The sequence below is a fragment of the Callionymus lyra genome, chromosome 12, assembly GCF_982586985.1.
Source record: "Callionymus lyra chromosome 12, fCalLyr1.hap1.1, whole genome shotgun sequence".
NCBI classification, from domain to species: domain Eukaryota; kingdom Metazoa; phylum Chordata; class Actinopteri; order Syngnathiformes; family Callionymidae; genus Callionymus; species Callionymus lyra.
Genome location: NC_141829.1, coordinates 26,564,960 through 26,584,768, shown reverse-complemented (window position 1 = coordinate 26,584,768; position 19,809 = coordinate 26,564,960). Strand labels below are relative to the sequence as shown.

The window sequence follows — 19,809 nt, the reverse complement described above, 5'->3', positions numbered from 1 at the left end:
TTAATATAATTTTTTTTCTAGGCAGGGGACTGCACACCTCTGCAGGTGCATTTTCTACCGCTAAATCTGATTAAATTTGCTAAATGGCCAAAACATATAAGCATTTGCCGTGGAATTACTTTCAATTTCAACAAAGAAAATATAATTTTCTTGTTGTTGTTTTTGAGACATAGTAAATAAACATTAAGGTAGCATCAGATGACCAGTCGTGTATTGGTTAGCGAGAACACCTTACAGCAAGAAGGTTGCTGGTTTATTTCAGACAATACTGTTCAGAGTATTTTCTGACTGTGCTGCTGGTATTAACTCCACTTTCCTCTCCAAGTAAAAATATCATACAGAGCCTCGACCTGTTCATAGACTTGAGTGTGAGAAGTCTTTTTTCTGTCTGTCCTTTAACAGGCTGCCGACCTGTTCAAGGGGTCACCCTGAATCAGGCAACTTTTGAAGTCTTAAAAGTTTATATTCATAATTGTATTGCCATTATGAACTTTTGCTTGAGGAACACTAACTTTCTTTTTCAATAAAAAATGTACAGTCATGTTTGAAAACTGTCACATAGCATAATGTGGTAGGTAATTCCACAGAGCAGCTGAGTGGTTATTCTGAGCAGGAGCTCAGGATATTTTGGTGTCTGTACTCAACGCACTCATTGCAGTGCTATTTCTTTTTTCCTGAGAGACCTTATTAAATCCTAGTTATACCACCACCTGTGCCTGCAAACAAAGCTAGGAAACATTCTTATAGCCTATCTGTTTCACAAAATTTGAATGAGTGCTTAATTCAATCCAATATTTAGGAAGTATGACTTTCGTGGAAAGCAGAGTCAAGTTAGTTTTGTCCTATGAAAGGCCCAACATTAAGTTGATTGCGAAGTGAATCTCCAAATTTCAAAATAATATTTAAAATAATTCGATACACTTTAGTTGCGTGTTTCTATCAAGGTAACCCAGGTAACAGGACATCCAGATACCTAGTAGTAGGAAATGGTAGTAGGCAATACAAGTACTTTTTTCACCATGTTGAATTAAGTGTGGTCAAACTTTGACCAAACCAATGTATGTGGAAAACTGTGTTTCTTACATCACTTCGCTGATGCGCCACTCTTCTCGCCAGCTCCACTTCAGGGGGGTCAGCTAGGGAGGTGAACTTGGCTTTGCGCTGATCGTGGCCCTTCTTGTACTGAACCTTCAGAGACACACACCAAATCAAGTTCACTTTGGTGATTAACAAAAATCCATTATCCAACAACATTTATCTGATATAAATGTTAAAGAGGAGTATAATGACAATCCCAATGATCTAGGTCAACACTTGAAAAAGACAACTGGATTAACACTTCAATAAGGTCACACTAATACATTGCTTTTTAAAGATATAATAATCAAAGTTAGATTCAGACATTACATTAAATGTTGCATTGGTATTAATCATGTTTTATGCAATAAACAGCGTTTCCCCACATTCTTTTGGGCTGTGATTTGACATCGCAAATATCTGGTGCCATAGTAGACATTTTCTCCTTGTTGTACTGTGTTGCAAATAAAGAGTAGCAAGGGGACTACCAGCAAGTAGTTTTGTTAACAATGATTATTTAAAAATTATCTTGAAGAAAAAAAAAGGAAATATTTGAATATATAGTCAATGAAACAAGTATTAATTACTTTATGGTGTTAATTATTAGTTAGTATTAGTTTTAGGCCGACATTTTAACACTGCTATATAGGAGAGAACAGTATTTTTATTTATCTTTACTGTTGAACACTAAGAGCATGGATTAATAGACATGATTATAAACATTTTCAACTCACATCACTCAGAACCTCCTGAGCCTTTGCCACTCTGCGCAGCTCTGGGCTGTCACTGTAGGGGTAGAACATGGTCTTCTCCTCATTCCAATCCTCAGTGTAGAGTTTCTGCAATTTTTTTGTATATGAATTATCGTCTCAAATGACCTTCTAGAGCAATAACACAAATTGATGTTTAAAGTGTCTGCTGTGCTTACTTTGCTGTAATTGGCAGCATTCTTCACAGCCAAGACCAGCTCGGGGGCATCAGGGGGCAGCAGGTAGCGGTCTTTGGTCTCGTCCCACTTCTGTCTGTACAGGACCTGAAACGATGAACGTCATGTGTCAAGCCACCATTTATTCTTAGCCTTAAAAAGTGTGGTCTTGTACGGCACCTTGCTGATGAGCTCAGACACGTGCTTGACGTGGGCAATCTCTTTGGCCTCACCATCATACAGACTGGTGGTGCGAACCTTGTTGCCCTCCATGCGGTACTTGACCTGCGAGCATTAGATCAGAACAGATAATAGTGCAATTTATTTGTAAAAACTTAATTGCAAGGACGCAAGGTTCATAAGGTGAACAGAAGAAGGAGCTGTTCCTAAAGATGTTTGCGCTTTATTCATATGTGCGTTCCGCAGATTTCGGCAAACAATCAGGTTTTCGAGGGATTGAAGAGAACAAACTCAGGGGGACCCGAGTGCGGCTGTATTATCTGAAGGTCTAACATTATTATTATTATTATTATTATTTCAAATGAAACAATTTAATAAATTGAGAATATTGGAATGTTTCATGAGACAAAAAATTAGGTCAGAATGAAAAAAAGGAATACGACCAAATTAATTGACATAAGAAATGAACTCATGTTACAACTTTAAATGAAAGAGGGTAAATATTTCTCACCTCACTGAGCTGCTCCTGGGCCTTCCTGATACGCAGCATCTCTGGTGTTTCAGTGCTGACTGACGGAGGCTTTCCTCTGGACATGTCATATGCATGCCGGTACTTATTCTGTCAGTAGTACAATCATTGAGTGTAAGACAGTTTACAAACTAAAACTACAGTAAAATCGATGCCGGGGCCTGGTACTCACGTGGCTGAACTGCTCCAGCATCTTCTGGCTGTGAGCAAGGTAAGGAGTCATGAACTTGGAAGTATCCACCTTAACCGCCTTTTTTATTCTCCTGGTGGGCAAGCCAGACTGAAGATGGGTCAAGGAAGATACAAAGGATTAAAAACGGTTATAATTATAATTAAGTACATACCAGTTTGTAGTCCAAACATAGAACAAAACTTTGCATGACTAAATATCTTGTATTGTTTGATGGACCATCGTTAATTAGAAATGACAATGACATTTTTGCTTGTTAGTAGATCATACTTTTTATGTAAAATCTTATATAACATATATTGAAAAGCCACATTAATGTTCTTAAGGTTCCTAATGTTATTATATGAGGCATTTAATTTTCTTGTGTGTTAAGAATTAGTAAGTGTATGACATGTGTTATGTATTGATGATTTATTGTTTATTTACTACATGAGGTGATAAAGGATAATAAAGCTCTAACTCTGATATTCTGTATGTATGAACATACATTCTGTATGTGTGTATATTTAAATGTGCTCAAACTGACCATGAACTAGCAGCAGACCACTTCGGTGCAACAGAAAATAATTTAGTTTTTCATGTGTTGGTACTTTCTTGCATTAAGCTAATTTTTACACTTTATTTGTGTGTAATTATGTCTAATTGATGCTGGTTAGAGTGGTCATGGAATGTTGTGTTTCCAGTGCGGAGATTAAAGCAGATAAAAACGTAAATTGTTCAAAAGCAATTTGCATTCTGTGTCGCCGAAGGAGATGCTTTGGTATCTGTTCAGAGCAGGAATTATATTTCATTACTGGTTTGGTCCCACTGTGTAACAGATGCTTAGTAATACATATGTGACTATTCCGACAGTCTCAGAGTGAGTATGATGACATGGAATAAGGTTTAGTGAACATTCGCAGCAATAATCTTAGCTCAATTCTATGTATAGAATAAAGATGTGTAGAAGTAAAGATTTCTAAAGAATAGTGAAGATCAGGAGAACAGTTGATTTCTAAAAGAACAGTTACAACAAATATCGGAAGATAGAGTAAAGTAGTCATTTTGCTCGTTAAAAAATAGTGTACTTGTTTTCTTCAGGTTTTTGTTCATTTTAATATCTGGAGATCATTTACTTATTGATTAATAAAGATTGAAATATTAAAGAAAACAAAGCTGCTCTTATACTTCTACTTCCATGACTATATACTGTTAACAGGACAACTAAACATCAAAAAGTTTACTTTGTCGTTTGTGGGTCATCACGATTGCATGAAATTTGAATGATTAGTAAGTACGATAGTAAGTATAGTACTGCCGGTAACACTAAATGTTTAGTCGGAAATACTAATGCTTGTACTATTAAAGGCAAGAGATGGGATGACTTACTAAGAGAAATAAGAGGCAGGCAAAAGACAGCTGTTTCTGATCATGCAGCTACAAAAGATACATCAAAATACTATTCTTAAAATATGAATAACAATATAGAAAACACCTGTACATGCATCATTTAAGATCTGAATAGCAGCATTCTTCAGAGGTTTGGGAGATAAGCTCAAGCTTGTTAGGACCAAAAACAGTCGTGCACACAGAAGAGCCCTTTGCACCATTTTCAAGACATAAACAATAGTCATCTTGCACCGTATAAACTGTTGTCTCATGGGAGATGTTTTACCTGATGGTACTGAGATGTTTGCTCAGTGACAGTCTCCGTTGTGATCTGCTATTATAAATACAGAACACGCTCTGTGGTTTTAGCAAGTTATAAGAGAATCAGAACAATATTTCTTATTGGATTGAGGGTGATTTTTCCCACAGCTCTTTGCATATAATATCTCATATCACTGACAAGATGCTCTTGCTGAGACCACGGGTTCTTAAACTGTGGGATTTTAATCCCCCGATAAGAAAACTTAAAAGCAGCTGCTAAACTTCTGTCTTAAAAGGCAACTTCATATTTTTGAGTAAATCTAAACATCATTAAAATGAATATACGTGTTTTTACTATTTGACAACTCAAGTTGGAATAAAATTTTGTTTCCTTCTTTCATGCCAGGCCTCCTCTGGAGTTCTCTGGAACACTTTGAAAACTCCTGGGTCGGACTGTAACAGCTGAAAACTCATCTTTAAACAATGTAATTAAAGATCCAGGAAAATGCTCAGAGGTGTTTCATGTGTTTCTTTAATCACTTTACTGAGCCTGAAGAATAAATGTATCTCTGGTGGCTTTCTTCATTCATTAGTATAATGTCCAACCAAGTTTTCAATTATTAGGGACATTTTCTTGACTTACAATCATTGTAAAGGACAATTTGTTTTTGTCCTCTTATTACTACCATTATAATCTTAATGCTTTACTGTGTGTGAAATGATGATGCCATTTTAAAAATAGACTTTGTTCTACATACATGAACCGTTTCCCTGAAAGTTAAGTAGAATGTTTCAACTTTAATTTTATAGCTGTGACGATTTTAACCAAGAATCAAATCAAACAAGGGTCTCAGGAGGTTAATTTAATTTAAAGTTTTTTTAAACTCATACAATTTATAACAATAGTAAGCCTTTTGAATGATGGTGCTGTTAGAATTAAATGTATCATAATGTTTTTATTTTAGTCATGATATGACACTTTTTTAAGTAATTCTGACCTATGTAAGTAATAAATGCTATCATAATGTTTTTCTTGACCTATTATACAATTACTGAAGGATAAAGGTAATAAAAAGTACTCGAGCTGAGTGAAAAAACATCTCAAACACTTTTGATAACATTATGACGGCCTTCAATATCTCAATCTATCAGACAGGAGAGAACCATAGTTTTAAGCTTTTAAAACTGTAAGTTTATAGTAACTATGCCTACGCTTCATTAAAACGGCTCACAGAGTGTGTGCCATTTTCCAAAGAAAAAGATTATAATGATACTGCTTCAATCTTCCTATACAGAATCTATCCGAAGCTCTCTCACTCTTCATTCGTCCTTTAACTCTGCCAAAGTGCCATTGGTTTCTCTAAATCTAACATAGTGTTAAAGAAGAAAAACATTATACATGTCACAAACTATATACTGTAGGTCAACTAGGTCATACACTATGTTTCTCCCCATTCTTTAGATAAAATATAAAGGCATTTTGTCATCATATGTAATGCTCTTTTCTCCAGAGTGTAGATGAAAGTATTAGTGAAATCAGAGTGTCTTTGCTTAGTAACCTTCCATCCATCCCACCACCCAAAATGATTTCCATCTTTGCAGTAAAGATGATAAATCAAGTTGATATTTTATACAGGAGTAGAATGATACTGGATACTGTGTGTGGACCAAACGTATCATTTTGACGCCCCTATAAGATATCAATACGAAAGTCATTATTTCCAGGATAGCTTTAATCCTATTTCACCAGGAAATACGGGATTAAGTTGCTACCCTTCTGTTTTCACTCTTCCATTGGACACTGACGTGGAGACATGTTTCAGCACAGAAAACAATTCACACATTTAAAAAAAAGTTACATCTACCATTTATTAATTGCTGACTGAAGTTGGAATGAATAAAATAACAGAGAAACACTACATAGTGCTTGGAAAAAATATCATCAAACTAGTATGTGATGAATATAGTTAAGGGCACCCAAGGACTATCAGAAGATGTCGATCTGAAACAAGATCCTGGTCTGAAATGCTGACTGGAAGGTGGACATATCGTCGTTAGCAGGACTATTCATAGGGGTCCAGGCTAGGTCTGCCTCAGAAAACTACGGATTTGGAAATCTCAGGTAAATGATCGAACACTTACCTCATCCAAAATCTCCTCCATCTCCTCCTCAAACTCCTCCTCATACTCCTCATACTCCTCATACTCCTCTACCACCGTCGTCATCTTGGGACGGTTTTAGAGGTTCTATACAAAGAACAGACGGCAGCGTTAGGATCCAAACCACCATTCATGATATTCCATCAAAACGTATTAATGTGAGAATTAATGAGAAAGGGGCGATTTAGGGATATCATTTAACAATCACCCAAACAAATAAACACATTCAAATTCAACCACCTATTTAAACAAACCAGAAAAAGAATATCGTAGTAACTCCTGTAAATCCACTCGCGTCTGAAAACTAAATATAAAGTATGACATAATTGTCAATCGAGTAATGACAAAAATCAGTTTAGGTTAGGAAGGTTGGTGCTTTAGACAGACCTCTAGCTTCAAATGTTTGACAGTTGCCCCCCCTTCACCTCTGCCTGCCACAACACAGCTCAGAGAACGGAGCCTCCCGGCTGAGGGTTTGCGACAGCTGCCCAACAGGACTCAGCTATTTGACATGTAAGCCAATGCCACATCCTTATTGGTTGACTCTGCTTCGCAAACTTAGATGCAATGCCTTCTGAGGCTGCAGGTTAAATATAGGTTGACATACTAACCACCTATTTTTGCACTTGATTTAACTTATTTGCAATTATTTACTAAATGCTTTGCTCTGACTGTAAAAAAGAAAAAGAAAGGAAAAAAGTAAAGCAAGCCACAGAGAAAAAAAGATGCATAGCCATCTGCTGAGAAAAAAATCCACACGGTAGGTAGGGACTGAACTTATTCCACAATAAAAATATCTGGTCTTTCGTTCACATTTAAAAAAAAAGTGCTGTGAAATCTTCAGATGATATAGTCCTCAGGTAGGTCGTCCAAAGAACCAACAGCTCACGGTGATGTGTCCGGAATGATGGAGAGCCATGCTGTTTTTGGGAAGTGTAAATAAATGTTTTTCATCTTTTTCTATGCTTACCAGTTGATTTAGAGTTAATAGATCTCCCAAGCCGCCAAAGCCTCCCCAGCTTCCCTCCAGAGAAACGCTGGGCTACAGCACACAGCTGCAATTTCTACCCAGGTTATCATGTGGACTCCCCAGCCAATCACAGAGAGCTCTTCTCAAGTTTCCAAATCTAAATATACCTTAGTGAGACCCTCAGAAAGAGCACCTGTTGAGACTAATGCATCAGCGGGCAGTTATGAGGAAGGCGGTGAAGTTCTGGTGTTGGGGTCCAGAGAAGGCCGAATAGTAGTGCCCCGTGTGATTCTTGTGTTTGTTTTTGTTTTGTTAACAAACATGATTTTTTTTAGTAAATATCTAAACAGAATGTCACTTCAACTTTTGAAGGATCACAGATCTTAATCCCAGATATCATGATTGATCACAGCCTCCTTAGGTCATGAATTAGAGCAGTATTAAAAACAAAGCACGAAAGCATGAAACAAGGAACATGTGTTTGCCTTTAAAAAACTAGCCTTATTAGAAGTTCAGTGTTCCGGAGATTGTAAATGCAATACTGCCTTATTTTATTTATGCTAAAGAAAAATAAAAAAAATAAACCAGAACAAATTGAATTACTACTACAAATGTTGGGGTATTATAAACATCAATGTTAAATACTTTATTTGACAGTGTGTTGTATCATAAAAGCAGCTTGGTGAACCTGAAGTAGGCTAATGCTGGGAGGACAAGATGGACAGCAGCAGCTGAATGGCTCCTGCCCACACTCGCGAATGAAGCTCTTCCTATGATGCACTATGAGATTCTTTCTGGCCTCATTTAAGCATCATTATTACAGGTCTGATCTCATGTGAAAGGTAGAAGCAAATGAATGTACTGTATCCATTATTACTAACCTCCTTAGTGAACATGTTCAACTTTAATATGAAAAATGAACCTTGACAGGTTCAAAAATAGATTGAAAAATAGATCCCAGCAATTCAACAAAGAGCAAGAAGCGAAACACTGTACAGTGAGCTGTACAGTGAGCTGTGGCGAGGAAAAACTTCCTTTTAGAAGGCAGAAACCTCAAGCGGAACCTGACTCGTTGTTGACGGCCTCCAGCTGTGACCGGCTGGGAGGAAGGATGGGGGGTTAGACAGATGGATAAGGAGAAGAGTGAGGGAAATTATAGTGAGAAAAAAAGAGGAGAGTGTAGGAGAGTCCATGGAGGTGCTGGGGAGAACTCGGGATCTGATGACGTGGTGAAGATCCTGGATCAGCAGCAGCTCTGGAGGTGGAGCCCTGGGGCTCCGGGAGAGAAATAAAAAGTGTGTGTTTAAACTGCACAGGTTTATATATACAGAGCTCGGTGTCTAAAACTCCTCCAGCATTCTCAGCCTATAGCAGCTAAGATAAACAGTTAAGTTAGTTATAGGCTTTATCAAAAAGTAAGGTTTTAAGATTGTTTTTAAACATAGAGAGGGTGTCTGCCCTACTGAGGCCGGTAGTTGGTTCCACAGCAGAGGGGCTTGAAAACTGAAGGCCCTGGCTCTAAATCTACATTTAGAGATTTGTGGTATAACTAATAGATCAGAGTTTAAGGATTGTAAGGTCCTCGAGGGTTGGTAAGTTTGGATTAAATCTTTAATGTATATTGGTGATAGACCATGTAAGGCTTTATAGGTTAAGAGAAAGATTTTAAATTGTATTCTAAATTCTACAGGAAGCCAATGTAGGGAAGACAGCACAGGGGAAATGTGGTCACGCCTAGTCTTAGTCAGGACACAAGCTGCAGAGTTCTGAATGAGCTGAAGAGTTCTGAGAGACTTTTTAGAACATCCTGACAGAAGAGAGTTACACGAGTCCAGCCTGGAGGTTACAAAAGCATGGATGAGCTTCTCAGCAGCATCTAAAGGAATCAACGATGATGATATGATATTGAGTGCACACTCAGAGATTGCCTCATCCTTCATATTTGGGAATGCCCCCATAGGTTCAATAAAAGTGTAGCAATGAAACTCAAAATCTATTTATCATGCATTTTTAATTTTTACACAAATCCACTAGTTTTACATTCCAAGCAACCCCACTCAAACCCAATGACCAACGCACACTCTAGCATTAAATAGCAGTACGGTGTAGATTTGATCCAATACTTTACCTTTCAAACAGCTGGTACTTATACACTACACCACCGCGCGCCACTATTCTTGGTTATCTTGATCAAATGGTCTGCTCATCTAAAAACTCAACTAACTTTGTAACTTTTACTTCATGGACTCCACTCAGGACAGACACTCCATCGATGTATTTCAAACTTTCTGATTATTAATCCTGTCTACGAAGAGCCTGCTATTGTCACTTTCCATTTCTTCTATCACAGAATACATTATGTGTTGACTGATCCAACTGACGAGCCTATACTTTATATAAAGTGTTACTGTCATATTCCAATACTTTAGCTTTGGTTTTATTTTGTATTTTCACTTCCTGTTCTATCCTTTGCCATATTCCTCCGACTTAACTAATGGCAATGCTAAAAGGACTGAACTGCAGGTAGAGTCAAGTTAAGATGAATGAATAAGGAATCAGGTGTCGACTTAAACAAGAAGCACCTGATTCAAATTTTGAGACACCTGATTGGTTCAATTGTATGTGCTTGACTCGTTTGATACAATACCTGCACCATCTCAGCCCTTTGAGGACAGGTTTTTAAACCCTGCCCTAAGTCACCCCCCTGTGTCCAGACCTCTGTGCTAGATCAAATCATTTCATTAACTGGTATAGTGTCTATTAGCCCCTGTGCCTGACTGCTTTAGTTTGTTCTGGTGTATTCGCAAGTGTTTTGACCTCTGTTTTTCCTTTATTTTCCAGCTGGTTTTGGACATTTGGAGATATTGGTCCCTGGTTGTGTTCATTTAAAATATTCTGTTGTGTTTTTTTAATTCTGATTTATTTATTTTAATAGATTTCTTGGTTTCCATATGTGTAGTTAGCTTGGTGGTTACTATCAACTGCCTCTGTGTTTCCGTCTTCATCGTGAAATCCCTGCTGTTACTGAGACTGTCCCCTCCTTGTGGTCTTCCTTCAGTGCTATATCTCTGGGTGATATTTCAGCACTGGTGAACAAGATGAAACCCTCTTGCTCAGACGACGTCCTTCCATGTAGGCTCTTCATCAAAGTGTTTGATGCAATTGGCCCCTGGGTAACCAATATGATAAACCTCTCCCTTTCCACAGGGGTTTTTCCCAATGCATTTAAACATGCCATTGTGGAGTCTTTTCTCAAAAAGCCAGGCTTAGACCCGACTGACCTCAGTCATTTCAGGCCAATTTCTAAGCTCCCTTTCTTGTCCAATATCTTGGAGACATTCATGAGAATTTCCAGTCTGGCTTACATCACTCTGTGGAAAAAGCCTTATTGAAAGTGTCCAGTGACATCATGATGTCAGCTGACTCGGGTCAATACACTGTTCTGGTTCTCTTGGATCTGTCCTCAGCCTTTGACACAGTTGATCACCAGATCCTGCTGAGAAGACTGAGGGATGAAGTGGGACTGTCTGGGTCTGTGTTACAGTGGTTCTCGTCATACCTTTCTGGGTGCAGTTTCAGTGTATCTTCCAATCAAATGAGGTCTGAATCAGCGGATCTGTTGTGTGGAGTCCCTCAAGGTTCTGTCTTGGGTCCTTTATTGTTTTGTTATGTACTTGACTCCCATAGGTAGAATCCTTCAGAGATTTCCAGATGTTTCTTACCACATTTTTGCTGATAACATCCAGCTCTACTGCTCTTTTGATCCAACTGAGCCCCAGAGGGTGAACAACTTTGTAAATTGTTTGCTAGAAATAAAACAATGGCTGAGTGAAAACACTTTGCAGCCAAGTGGACAAAACGGAAACTCTGGTTATTGCTCCTGATAATAAGGTTCCAGGGTTGAGTCAGTACTTGGGTGACTTAGGTCAGTCTGTCAAACTGAGCCTGAGAAACCTGGGTGTTGTATTGGACAAAGACATGTCTCAAGTTGCATGTCTCACTGCAGAAACTGTTTCCTTCAACTGAGAAAAATCTCTAATCTTAGGAAAATGTTGTCACAACATGATCTGGAGCTAGTAATCCATACGTTTGTGTCTTCTTGTTTAGACTATTGCAACAGTTAGTTTTCATGTCTTATTAAGAAGGAGCTTTCTCGCCTGCAGTTGATACAGAACTCAGCGAGAATTGTGACCTGCTCAAGTAAAATAACTCACATTTCTCCGATCCTTAAAACTCTTCAATGGCTGCCAGTTTCTTTCAGGATCAACTTTAAAATTCTGGTTCTTGCTTTCAGAGCTATTTACGGTCAGGCTCCTCCTTACATCAGTGATCTGATCCAGCCTTACACCCCAGCTCGGGCTCTGAGGTCTGTGGATCAGAATCAACTGATGGTTCCACGTACACCGTTCAGGATCAGAGGAGGGAAATCCTTCCAGGCTGTTGCTCCTAAGCTTTAGAATGATCTTCCTCTACCTCTGTGTTTGATGATCTACTGACTCCTTCAAGAAACATCTAAGACTTTCTTATTCTTGCAGGCTTTTCCCTGATTTTCTGGGACACCTGTGTTTTTCTCTGTTATCTTGATATTTTTAGTATATATTTTTAGAGTATTGTTTTTGATTCTTAAAGTGCTTTGTGACCCTGGTCTAGAAAAGTGTTATATACATACAATTTACTTACTTACTATAGATAAAAGAAAGATATATAAACTAAGACTTCCTTTTGAAAAATGAGCACCAATTTACCAAGTGGACCACATTTCAAGAATTATAATTTGCAATGGCTACTTGCTGTAAACATAGCAACACTCTGGACTTACCGTTGTAGAACCTGGAGTTGGAGGGGGGTACACAAAGTTATTGTTACTGGAAAACATGACTGATAACTTATAACAGCAGAAGGCGACAGCTGTGGGAAACACAGACAAACAAACAAACCAACTGTCCATTAGGTCATGACACTGAGGTAACAAGCCTGAAATAAAAGATTTGCACTTGTTGTTTTGAAGGGGATTGAAATCAAAGCGTTGACGTCTGAAACCATAGCTGTGGGTCTTATCCTTGTGCCCTTGCATGAGTACATGGAATTAAGCTACATTACAGTGGAAAGCATTGACATTTAGAATATTGTGCTTATACTCGATCACATTTACAGCTCAGAGAGCCACAACTGGTATTTGGTTCTTTTGACTACTAGCTATGTTTTATTACAAACATCAAAGTTGTACTTAAAATGAGCAGCTGAACTTGAATTCAATTGAATCTAACCAGAGAAATACACCTTACGTACACTTAACTCAATGAATCTCTCCTCAACAGACCAAAGAAAGTGTAGAAAGGACTGAAGGAAGATGGACCAGAAAGTGAATGCTTTATATGGAAGCGGGTCATGGAGATGCTGAAAACAAAGACTAGATACGTTTACCTTAGTTAAAACATTCGCACATCAAAGGCCTAATCCATATCGTGAAAAGAATTGGTACAAAAATATAAAATAATAATAATAATAAAGAAAATGCCTCTGTCTCCTCCTAGTGTCGAAATGGTAAAACTGCAATGACGTATATTCTGGTTTCATCTTCTGGCAAGTTGAAAAAGTCTCTCAGTGCTCCATTTAAACAAAAGACACGGTCTCTGACCCATGGATGTAAAACAGTTTGGTGCTCATGTGACACTCATAGACTCTCTGGGCCGGAGTTATTACATAATCATAACATAAATTATCATTATATAAAGATTTAAAAAAAACTAAATGTTCAAATGTAACTGAATTGTTTAATGATCAAATAGGTTTTACTATAGGTTTAATTACACTTAAAAAAATCTTTTCTCCCTTACTTCAGACTCAACAAATGTAGGGTGAGCATGAGAGTAAATTAGCCACGGGTGGCTCAGCGATGTGATTTCCATCAAAATGATACACAGTCCATTAGATGTGTCCCATGTCTAATTCTTAGAGGGTTATATATTACAATGACATGACCGATGCTGATGTTCACATTATGTACAGGACAACCCCAGGACCTCTCTGCACAATTAAGCAAATTGGCTTTCTTTTTGGAAGAAATGGGAATCCTATTAACTTACTGGTATGTGTGACATACATTAATCTTTACAACCCTTCAAGAGGAAATGAATGGTGCTTCTATGACATCAGGGAGCGATCCATCCATCAAACACTAGTAGCTTCATCAAAGGTGTAATCATGACAGACAATCACTTCTAAACCATCCTGTTTTGTTATAAATAAAATAAATATAAAAACATTTTATCTAAACGACTCCATGAAACCATTAAAGTTAACCCGTTTGTTGCTCACATGTTCTTTTTCAAATATTCTTTCTTCTAACCTTTTCTTTCTAGCCACTTGTTTTGCTGCCCTGGAAAATAAAAAAACAAGATGAAATAAATAAATAGTTTATCCTGGGTAGAGGATACCATATGCACTTGTAATCCTGGGGGGAAAGCAGTCATCATGAGCAGAATGCCCAGGAACAGTTAAAAACACTTTATTTCACTCAGTATTTATAACCGAAAAGTTCAACAGCAAAGTGTAAATCAACCATCCCGTGAGTTTGTTTCAGTCACTGTCAAGACTTATGTCTTGAACATTTTGCTGCAGGCACCACAATTAAGGAGAATACTGTACACACAGGAGGCAATAAAAGTACCACAGCCAGTCCGGCAATACTGCAAGGCCACAAGGCTGGATTCACACAGGCCCAACTCTTAGTCCAGGGTCGCTTACAAGACAGAAATTTGAAGTCAGTGTTTTTTTTTCATAAAACCGTGCAGAAACATCAACTTAAACATTATGTGTCTTTCTTGTAGTCACATTTCCAAGGAAGGTTCCTTGTTCAGATTTAAGACATCATTGTAAAATAAATTATCACCGAAAAAAAAGACGTCCGAAAGGTGTCATTCAGCATCATCTTCACAGGACACAGGAGAGAACTTTCCCATCCTATTGCTCAGTTCATTTGTGGAGAACATGGAAAAATAGAAACGAGCTCCAGGACATCATCTCACGCGAAGCCTTGACATCATCCACTCCAGACCTTGACACAACCTTGAGAGTCAGACCAAACGGGATGAAAAAGAAGATACAGTCATATTGTTAAATACCAAAATCACATCATTGATACGTCTAATTGATCCACACAAAACACTGCTGTGCAGGATGTAGTTCTTACCCTTCCCCAGTGAGGGCGCAGCAGGCCTGAATGTGCCACTGGTGGTCTTTGACAGAGGTCAACTGGAGGCTCTGTGAGATTTCGGCCACTGTCATGCAGCCTTTCACATCCTGTTTGTTGGCGAAGATCAAAAGTCCTGCCTTTCTCAAATCCTACAAGAAGTAAAACAATATTAACTTCTTTGTTTGATTACTGTACACAGTCAACTATGGGATAACACAGACGGAATTGGGAGAATATTCATTACACAGAAGATAAAAATAAACACCAATCATTTTGTAATAAGTGTGAAATATAGTTAAAAGTACTGTATAAACTGTTTATGTGTCTAATAAACCAACATATACGAACACACACACACACAACGAAATAAAAAAATGTGGTCAATATAAATATATACAGTATATATATATTAAAGGTATTGTAAATATATTATATATATTAAAATTTGCATGCATTAATACCATTATTTCACGACTCATTTTTCAATCACGTTATACAAGTGCCTTCAAGTCCAACCAGGCGGACACAGAACAGATCAGGATTTAATTATGGTGACCTTATGTGCACAGATGTGGTCTGACCTAATATCAGATGCCTTGAGAACAAGGCTATACGTTTTAAAAAAAATGTATAGCCTTGTGTTAATAGAGTATAAAATGTTTTCTGTTGTAAAATCTACACCAGATCTATTATTTTGTCTGGATAATGAGTGTAGTTTCTCTGTCAACTACTTTTAAGTTATATCAGGATAGATAACAGCAAATGTTGTGGTTCAATGTACTAGTGTCTGTCCTCAGTTGCATGGCGTGTATGGCAGCTTAATCTACTGCCGGATTCAGTCAGCATTGGTGTAATATTTATCATTGTAGATAACTGGACAATAAAAGCTGGTTTTAAAGTGGAGTTGAGTGTGGTGCAGTAAACTGATCACAAGAGATATTGCACTCAAGGAGAAAGGAAGTCTTCCAGTCATCCCCAAGCAGATCGCCACACAAGAATTTTCACAAAATTGAATTTAAACATTTTCTGGCAAACATATATGGTTATACTAGTAATACGCCTGATTTATTCCAACATCAGATTTCGTTCAAGTGTTTTTTCTCAACTCTGAACTCATTTTTCAAGTTTCTAAATTCAAATCTAATCTAAAATCTACTTTTTAATCTTTGTTTTTACTCGTTACCCCTTAGCTTGTCCAAAAAGATTTGGGGAGAATACAGGTATTATCAAGATAGAGAAAAATGTCTTAAAAGATCTGCATTGATCAATTCTCACCTCGTGTGCAAGCATTTTGTATAGTTCTTCTTTTGTCACCGAAATTCTTTCCCTGTCCGTGCTGTCCACCACCACAATTACAAACTAGAGGAGAAAAACATAGTTCAGATAATTAAAGAAACAATACATTATTTCCTTGTCAGAGATAATATTCCCAAAGTTCTTTTTCATACAAAACACAAACAAAAACATTCCAGAGACACTTCTCGACCGAGAAGAAGAAAAAAGAAAGTTGGGTGCTAAATCTGGTGCAGCCATCTTTTTAATGTAACTGCACATTGTCCTTTAAAATAAAATAAATGAAAATGAAACTTTATTCACATTTATTATTATAAGATTAGATTAGATAAACTTTATTGGTCCCACTGGAGATCTCCTTATGAGCCCAATACGTAGGCCCAGAAATGACAAAAAGACAACACAAAATAATTTGAATTCCTTAAGTCATCAACTGCATTTCACTACGGCATCATCATTTGTACTTGGATACTTAAAAATCTTAATGTGTTGCGGCTACGGTAGTGCAATCCTTCTTTTTTTGTTCAGTTTAAACTAATTATTTACATTTTATTAGCCATAATAAGAGACAAATATTTTAGTATATGTAGAATAGAGTAACTACACATTGAAAAACAATACCTAGTTTTTCTTTTCTTTTTGTTAAGACATTATTTACTGTATATTCTCATATAATTGTTATAGAAAGTTTATCTTATAAAATGTAGTACCTCAGTATTTCTACAGTTTATCACACTAGAATAGAAATTGTATTTTGTTAAAAATCTGAATATGTATACACAAGTATTACAGCCAATAACATTGTTGACGCCTGGTTTAGTGTCTTTTAAGGAGTTCAGAATATGGTCGCATATTTTATATATACATCTAACCCGGGTCTTTCGGGTCTGAAGTTGTGTTCTCATCTCATCATCAATTTAAAAATCTTTGTGAAAAATACTGTACTCACCTGCAGGTGTAACAACAATTATTTCTCCAACACCATTAAGAAATCTCGTTTGGTTTGAATACAAAAGTCAAAATCTGATTTAAAAGCTTGCACTCAGAATGAACCGTGACCTCCGCCATTATTCAGCCTGTTCAGTACCTCAGTGTTTGTGTAGTATGTATTCCATGATGACCTCAGGGACTCTTGGCCACCGATGTCCCACATCAGGAAATGAGTGTTTTTCACCACAATCTCCTCGACATTGCTTCCAATGGTAGGCGATGTGTGTACAACTTCATTCATGGAACTTTAACAAGAAAAAGGGAGTAGAAACATATTACATGCACATGTACATATATCAGATAACAAATGAAATAAGATGCATTTCAATAACCTTTTTATTACACATTTTGTGTAAAAAACAATCGTATCTTCAGATGTCTACTTACAACTGATAAAGAATGGTGGTCTTCCCCGCATTATCCAGGCCAACAATAATGACTTTGTGCTCTGAAAGAATAAACAATGACAGTAAATTTCTGAACTGACTGATGTACCAGCTGTTGCTTGAACAGCCATCTAAAATACACGTCAAGTCAACACTCACTTATTTTGGCAATAAGCATTGTGTTCGGTTTGGTCCTATAAAACTCTTTATGATATCATATTTATCTATAAAATATGTTTAACAACCCTAAAATGTTCATTTCTAATTGGCAAGATTAGTAGTATTTTTTTTTTACATAGTGAAGTTCTTAATTCATGCCACTTGTACCAATTTAATTAGTTGAAGAACACACACACACACACACACACAACCATGTTCATGTCCTTCACTAAACATAACATTGTTCAATTACACACGTGGATGATCAATTATTAAATGTAAATCTGTTGTTTATTTGTTTTGTTTTTTCACTCTATTACACGTTTGATCTGTCTGAAAACAGACTGACCGTAAACCTTTGTCAATGCCAATTTCTATAAAATATAAGCCATCTTATTTTAAGGTGTTTTCTTAATAAATGGGCTACTTTTCATGTTTGGGTATCAGAATAAAAAAATGGGCAAATTAGGACAAATGAATACATAAATATTAAAGAAGAGTAAATCCGTAATACAGTATACATTTTTTAAATATTCCAGTATTAATCTATTCATATGGCCTTCTAAGCAGTTACATTATTTAGAGCTAAATAATAGAACTGGTGAAAGGATGCGATATTAATGAATGTATGTAGATGTAAACACTCTTCATACATTACTTTAAAAGTGTTGTGATATATTTCTCCATTGTTATAAGGAAACGATTTTTTTTTCCCACGACTGTTATTGGGCAATAAGAAATTGAAATATACAAAATATATACTTTTTTTTTAAATAGTCCCTTCATTCATTTGTCATCCCTCTTTACCTTTGAATGGACAATATGAAGATTAAATGTTATGGACTGAATTAAGATAACTCGATGGAGTAATATAAAACATACTAAGCAAAAGGGGTTAAAAATGTAACAAGGTAAATACACCATAGCAATGTGGTTTCCAACTAATACTTTCATGATTCACGATTAATTAACCTTGTATTAACATACCATATGTTCAAAAATATTTTAAATGTATTCGAGAGAGATGTTCATGCCTCGAAGTAAGAATAATCAACGGAAAAATACTTATAATATACCGCTATAAACGAAAATCTCCAATCTTACACTGTGTATATTAGCTGGGGCCCATGAAACATACATCGAGTCAACGATGATCTTTTCTGCATCTTAAATGAAACAAATAATGACATTCTTACCTTGATGGTTAAAAAGCCTCCATAACTTTGTAAAAAGTATTCCCATGGCTGACAAGGACGTTTGGAGCCAGCTTGTTGGAAACCTAGTTAGCGTTGATGCTAACAACTTTAGCTAACCAGCTACATTGGAAAATTGCTCGGAATACGCGAGAAATAGCCACATTCTAGCCGCAACACCATACATACTCCAATGCTGGTTGTTTATGTCGCTACCCCTCGACAGACAACGACATATGACGTTTGCGTGAGGCGATGAAATACGTAAATAAAGCGTAAAAGTAGCTAATCGTCCAGTGCAGGCTAGTGAGTGTCAACTGGCTGCGTTAGACATACAGGCTAGCTGTCAGTGGTGCGCATGCGTACTACAGATGGAAACGAAATTGAAAACTTTATGGAACAGATCATTTAACTCATAAATACATTATCGTGAACTTGTACATTACATTTTAAGTGTAAGAATGTTTTTCTGAAAAAAAAAATGCAGTTCATTTAGATATCCAAGTTTATCACAATGTACTGCTTTGTCTCAATTCAATTCAATTCAATTTTATTTAAAGTGTCTTATCATAACAAAGTTATCTCAAGACACTATACAGTTGAAATAAGACTACAGTTGATTAAGGAAAAATAGATCCCAGCAATTCAACAAAGAGCAAGAAACAAAACACTGTACAGTGAGCTGTACAGTGAGCAATGGCGAGGAAAAACTTCCTTTTAGAAGGCAGAAACCTCGAGCGGAACCCGACTCATTGTTGACGGCCTGCCGCTTTGACCGGCTGGGAGGAAGGATGGGGGGGTAGACAGATGGATAAGGAGAGGAGTGAGGGAGGATATAGTGAGAGAAAAGAGGAGAGTGTAGGAGGGTCCATGGGGGTGCTGGAGAGAACTCGGGATCTGATGACGTGGTGAAGATCCTGGATCAGCAGCAGC

At 37.1% G+C, this 19,809-nt stretch overlaps 2 protein-coding genes across 2 annotated transcripts in view; both read right to left on the bottom strand.

The window, feature by feature from the left end:
- neb (nebulin) overlaps positions 1 to 7,772 on the bottom strand; it is a 52,757-nt gene extending 44,985 nt beyond the window's left edge. The window contains exons 1-9 of the mRNA XM_087803498.1: positions 7,661 to 7,772; positions 6,673 to 6,777; positions 4,556 to 4,603; positions 2,884 to 2,991; positions 2,694 to 2,801; positions 2,183 to 2,287; positions 2,006 to 2,110; positions 1,812 to 1,916; positions 1,084 to 1,188 (exon numbers count right to left, since the gene is read on the bottom strand). Of these exons, the coding sequence (XP_087659624.1) occupies positions 1,084 to 1,188; positions 1,812 to 1,916; positions 2,006 to 2,110; positions 2,183 to 2,287; positions 2,694 to 2,801; positions 2,884 to 2,991; positions 4,556 to 4,603; positions 6,673 to 6,756 (768 nt within the window). The 5' untranslated portion in view covers positions 6,757 to 6,777; positions 7,661 to 7,772. The remainder of the gene's footprint in view (positions 1 to 1,083; positions 1,189 to 1,811; positions 1,917 to 2,005; positions 2,111 to 2,182; positions 2,288 to 2,693; positions 2,802 to 2,883; positions 2,992 to 4,555; positions 4,604 to 6,672; positions 6,778 to 7,660) is intronic.
- A 6,380-nt stretch (positions 7,773 to 14,152) lies between these two features.
- On the bottom strand, positions 14,153 to 19,196 carry arl5a (ARF like GTPase 5A). Its single transcript, XM_087803505.1, has 6 exons — positions 18,880 to 19,196; positions 17,526 to 17,586; positions 17,236 to 17,383; positions 16,131 to 16,214; positions 14,853 to 15,004; positions 14,153 to 14,728 (listed from the first exon to the last, which is right to left on the bottom strand). The coding sequence occupies exons 1-6, from the start codon at positions 18,923 to 18,925 to the stop codon at positions 14,680 to 14,682; spliced, it is 540 nt and encodes a 179-aa protein (XP_087659631.1). The 5' UTR covers positions 18,926 to 19,196; the 3' UTR covers positions 14,153 to 14,679.
- Between the last annotated feature and the right edge of the window lie 613 nt (positions 19,197 to 19,809).

Coding starts and splice junctions, on each gene's coding strand:
- arl5a (XM_087803505.1), bottom strand. CDS start 18,925: ATGGGAATACTTTTTACAAAGTTATGGAGGCTTTTTAACCATCAAG. Junction 17,587..18,879: donor GAGGCTTTTTAACCATCAAG/GTAAGAATGTCA, acceptor TTATTCTTTCAG/AGCACAAAGTCATTATTGTT. Junction 15,005..16,130: donor ACAAAATGCTTGCACACGAG/GTGAGAATTGAT, acceptor TACTTCTTGTAG/GATTTGAGAAAGGCAGGACT.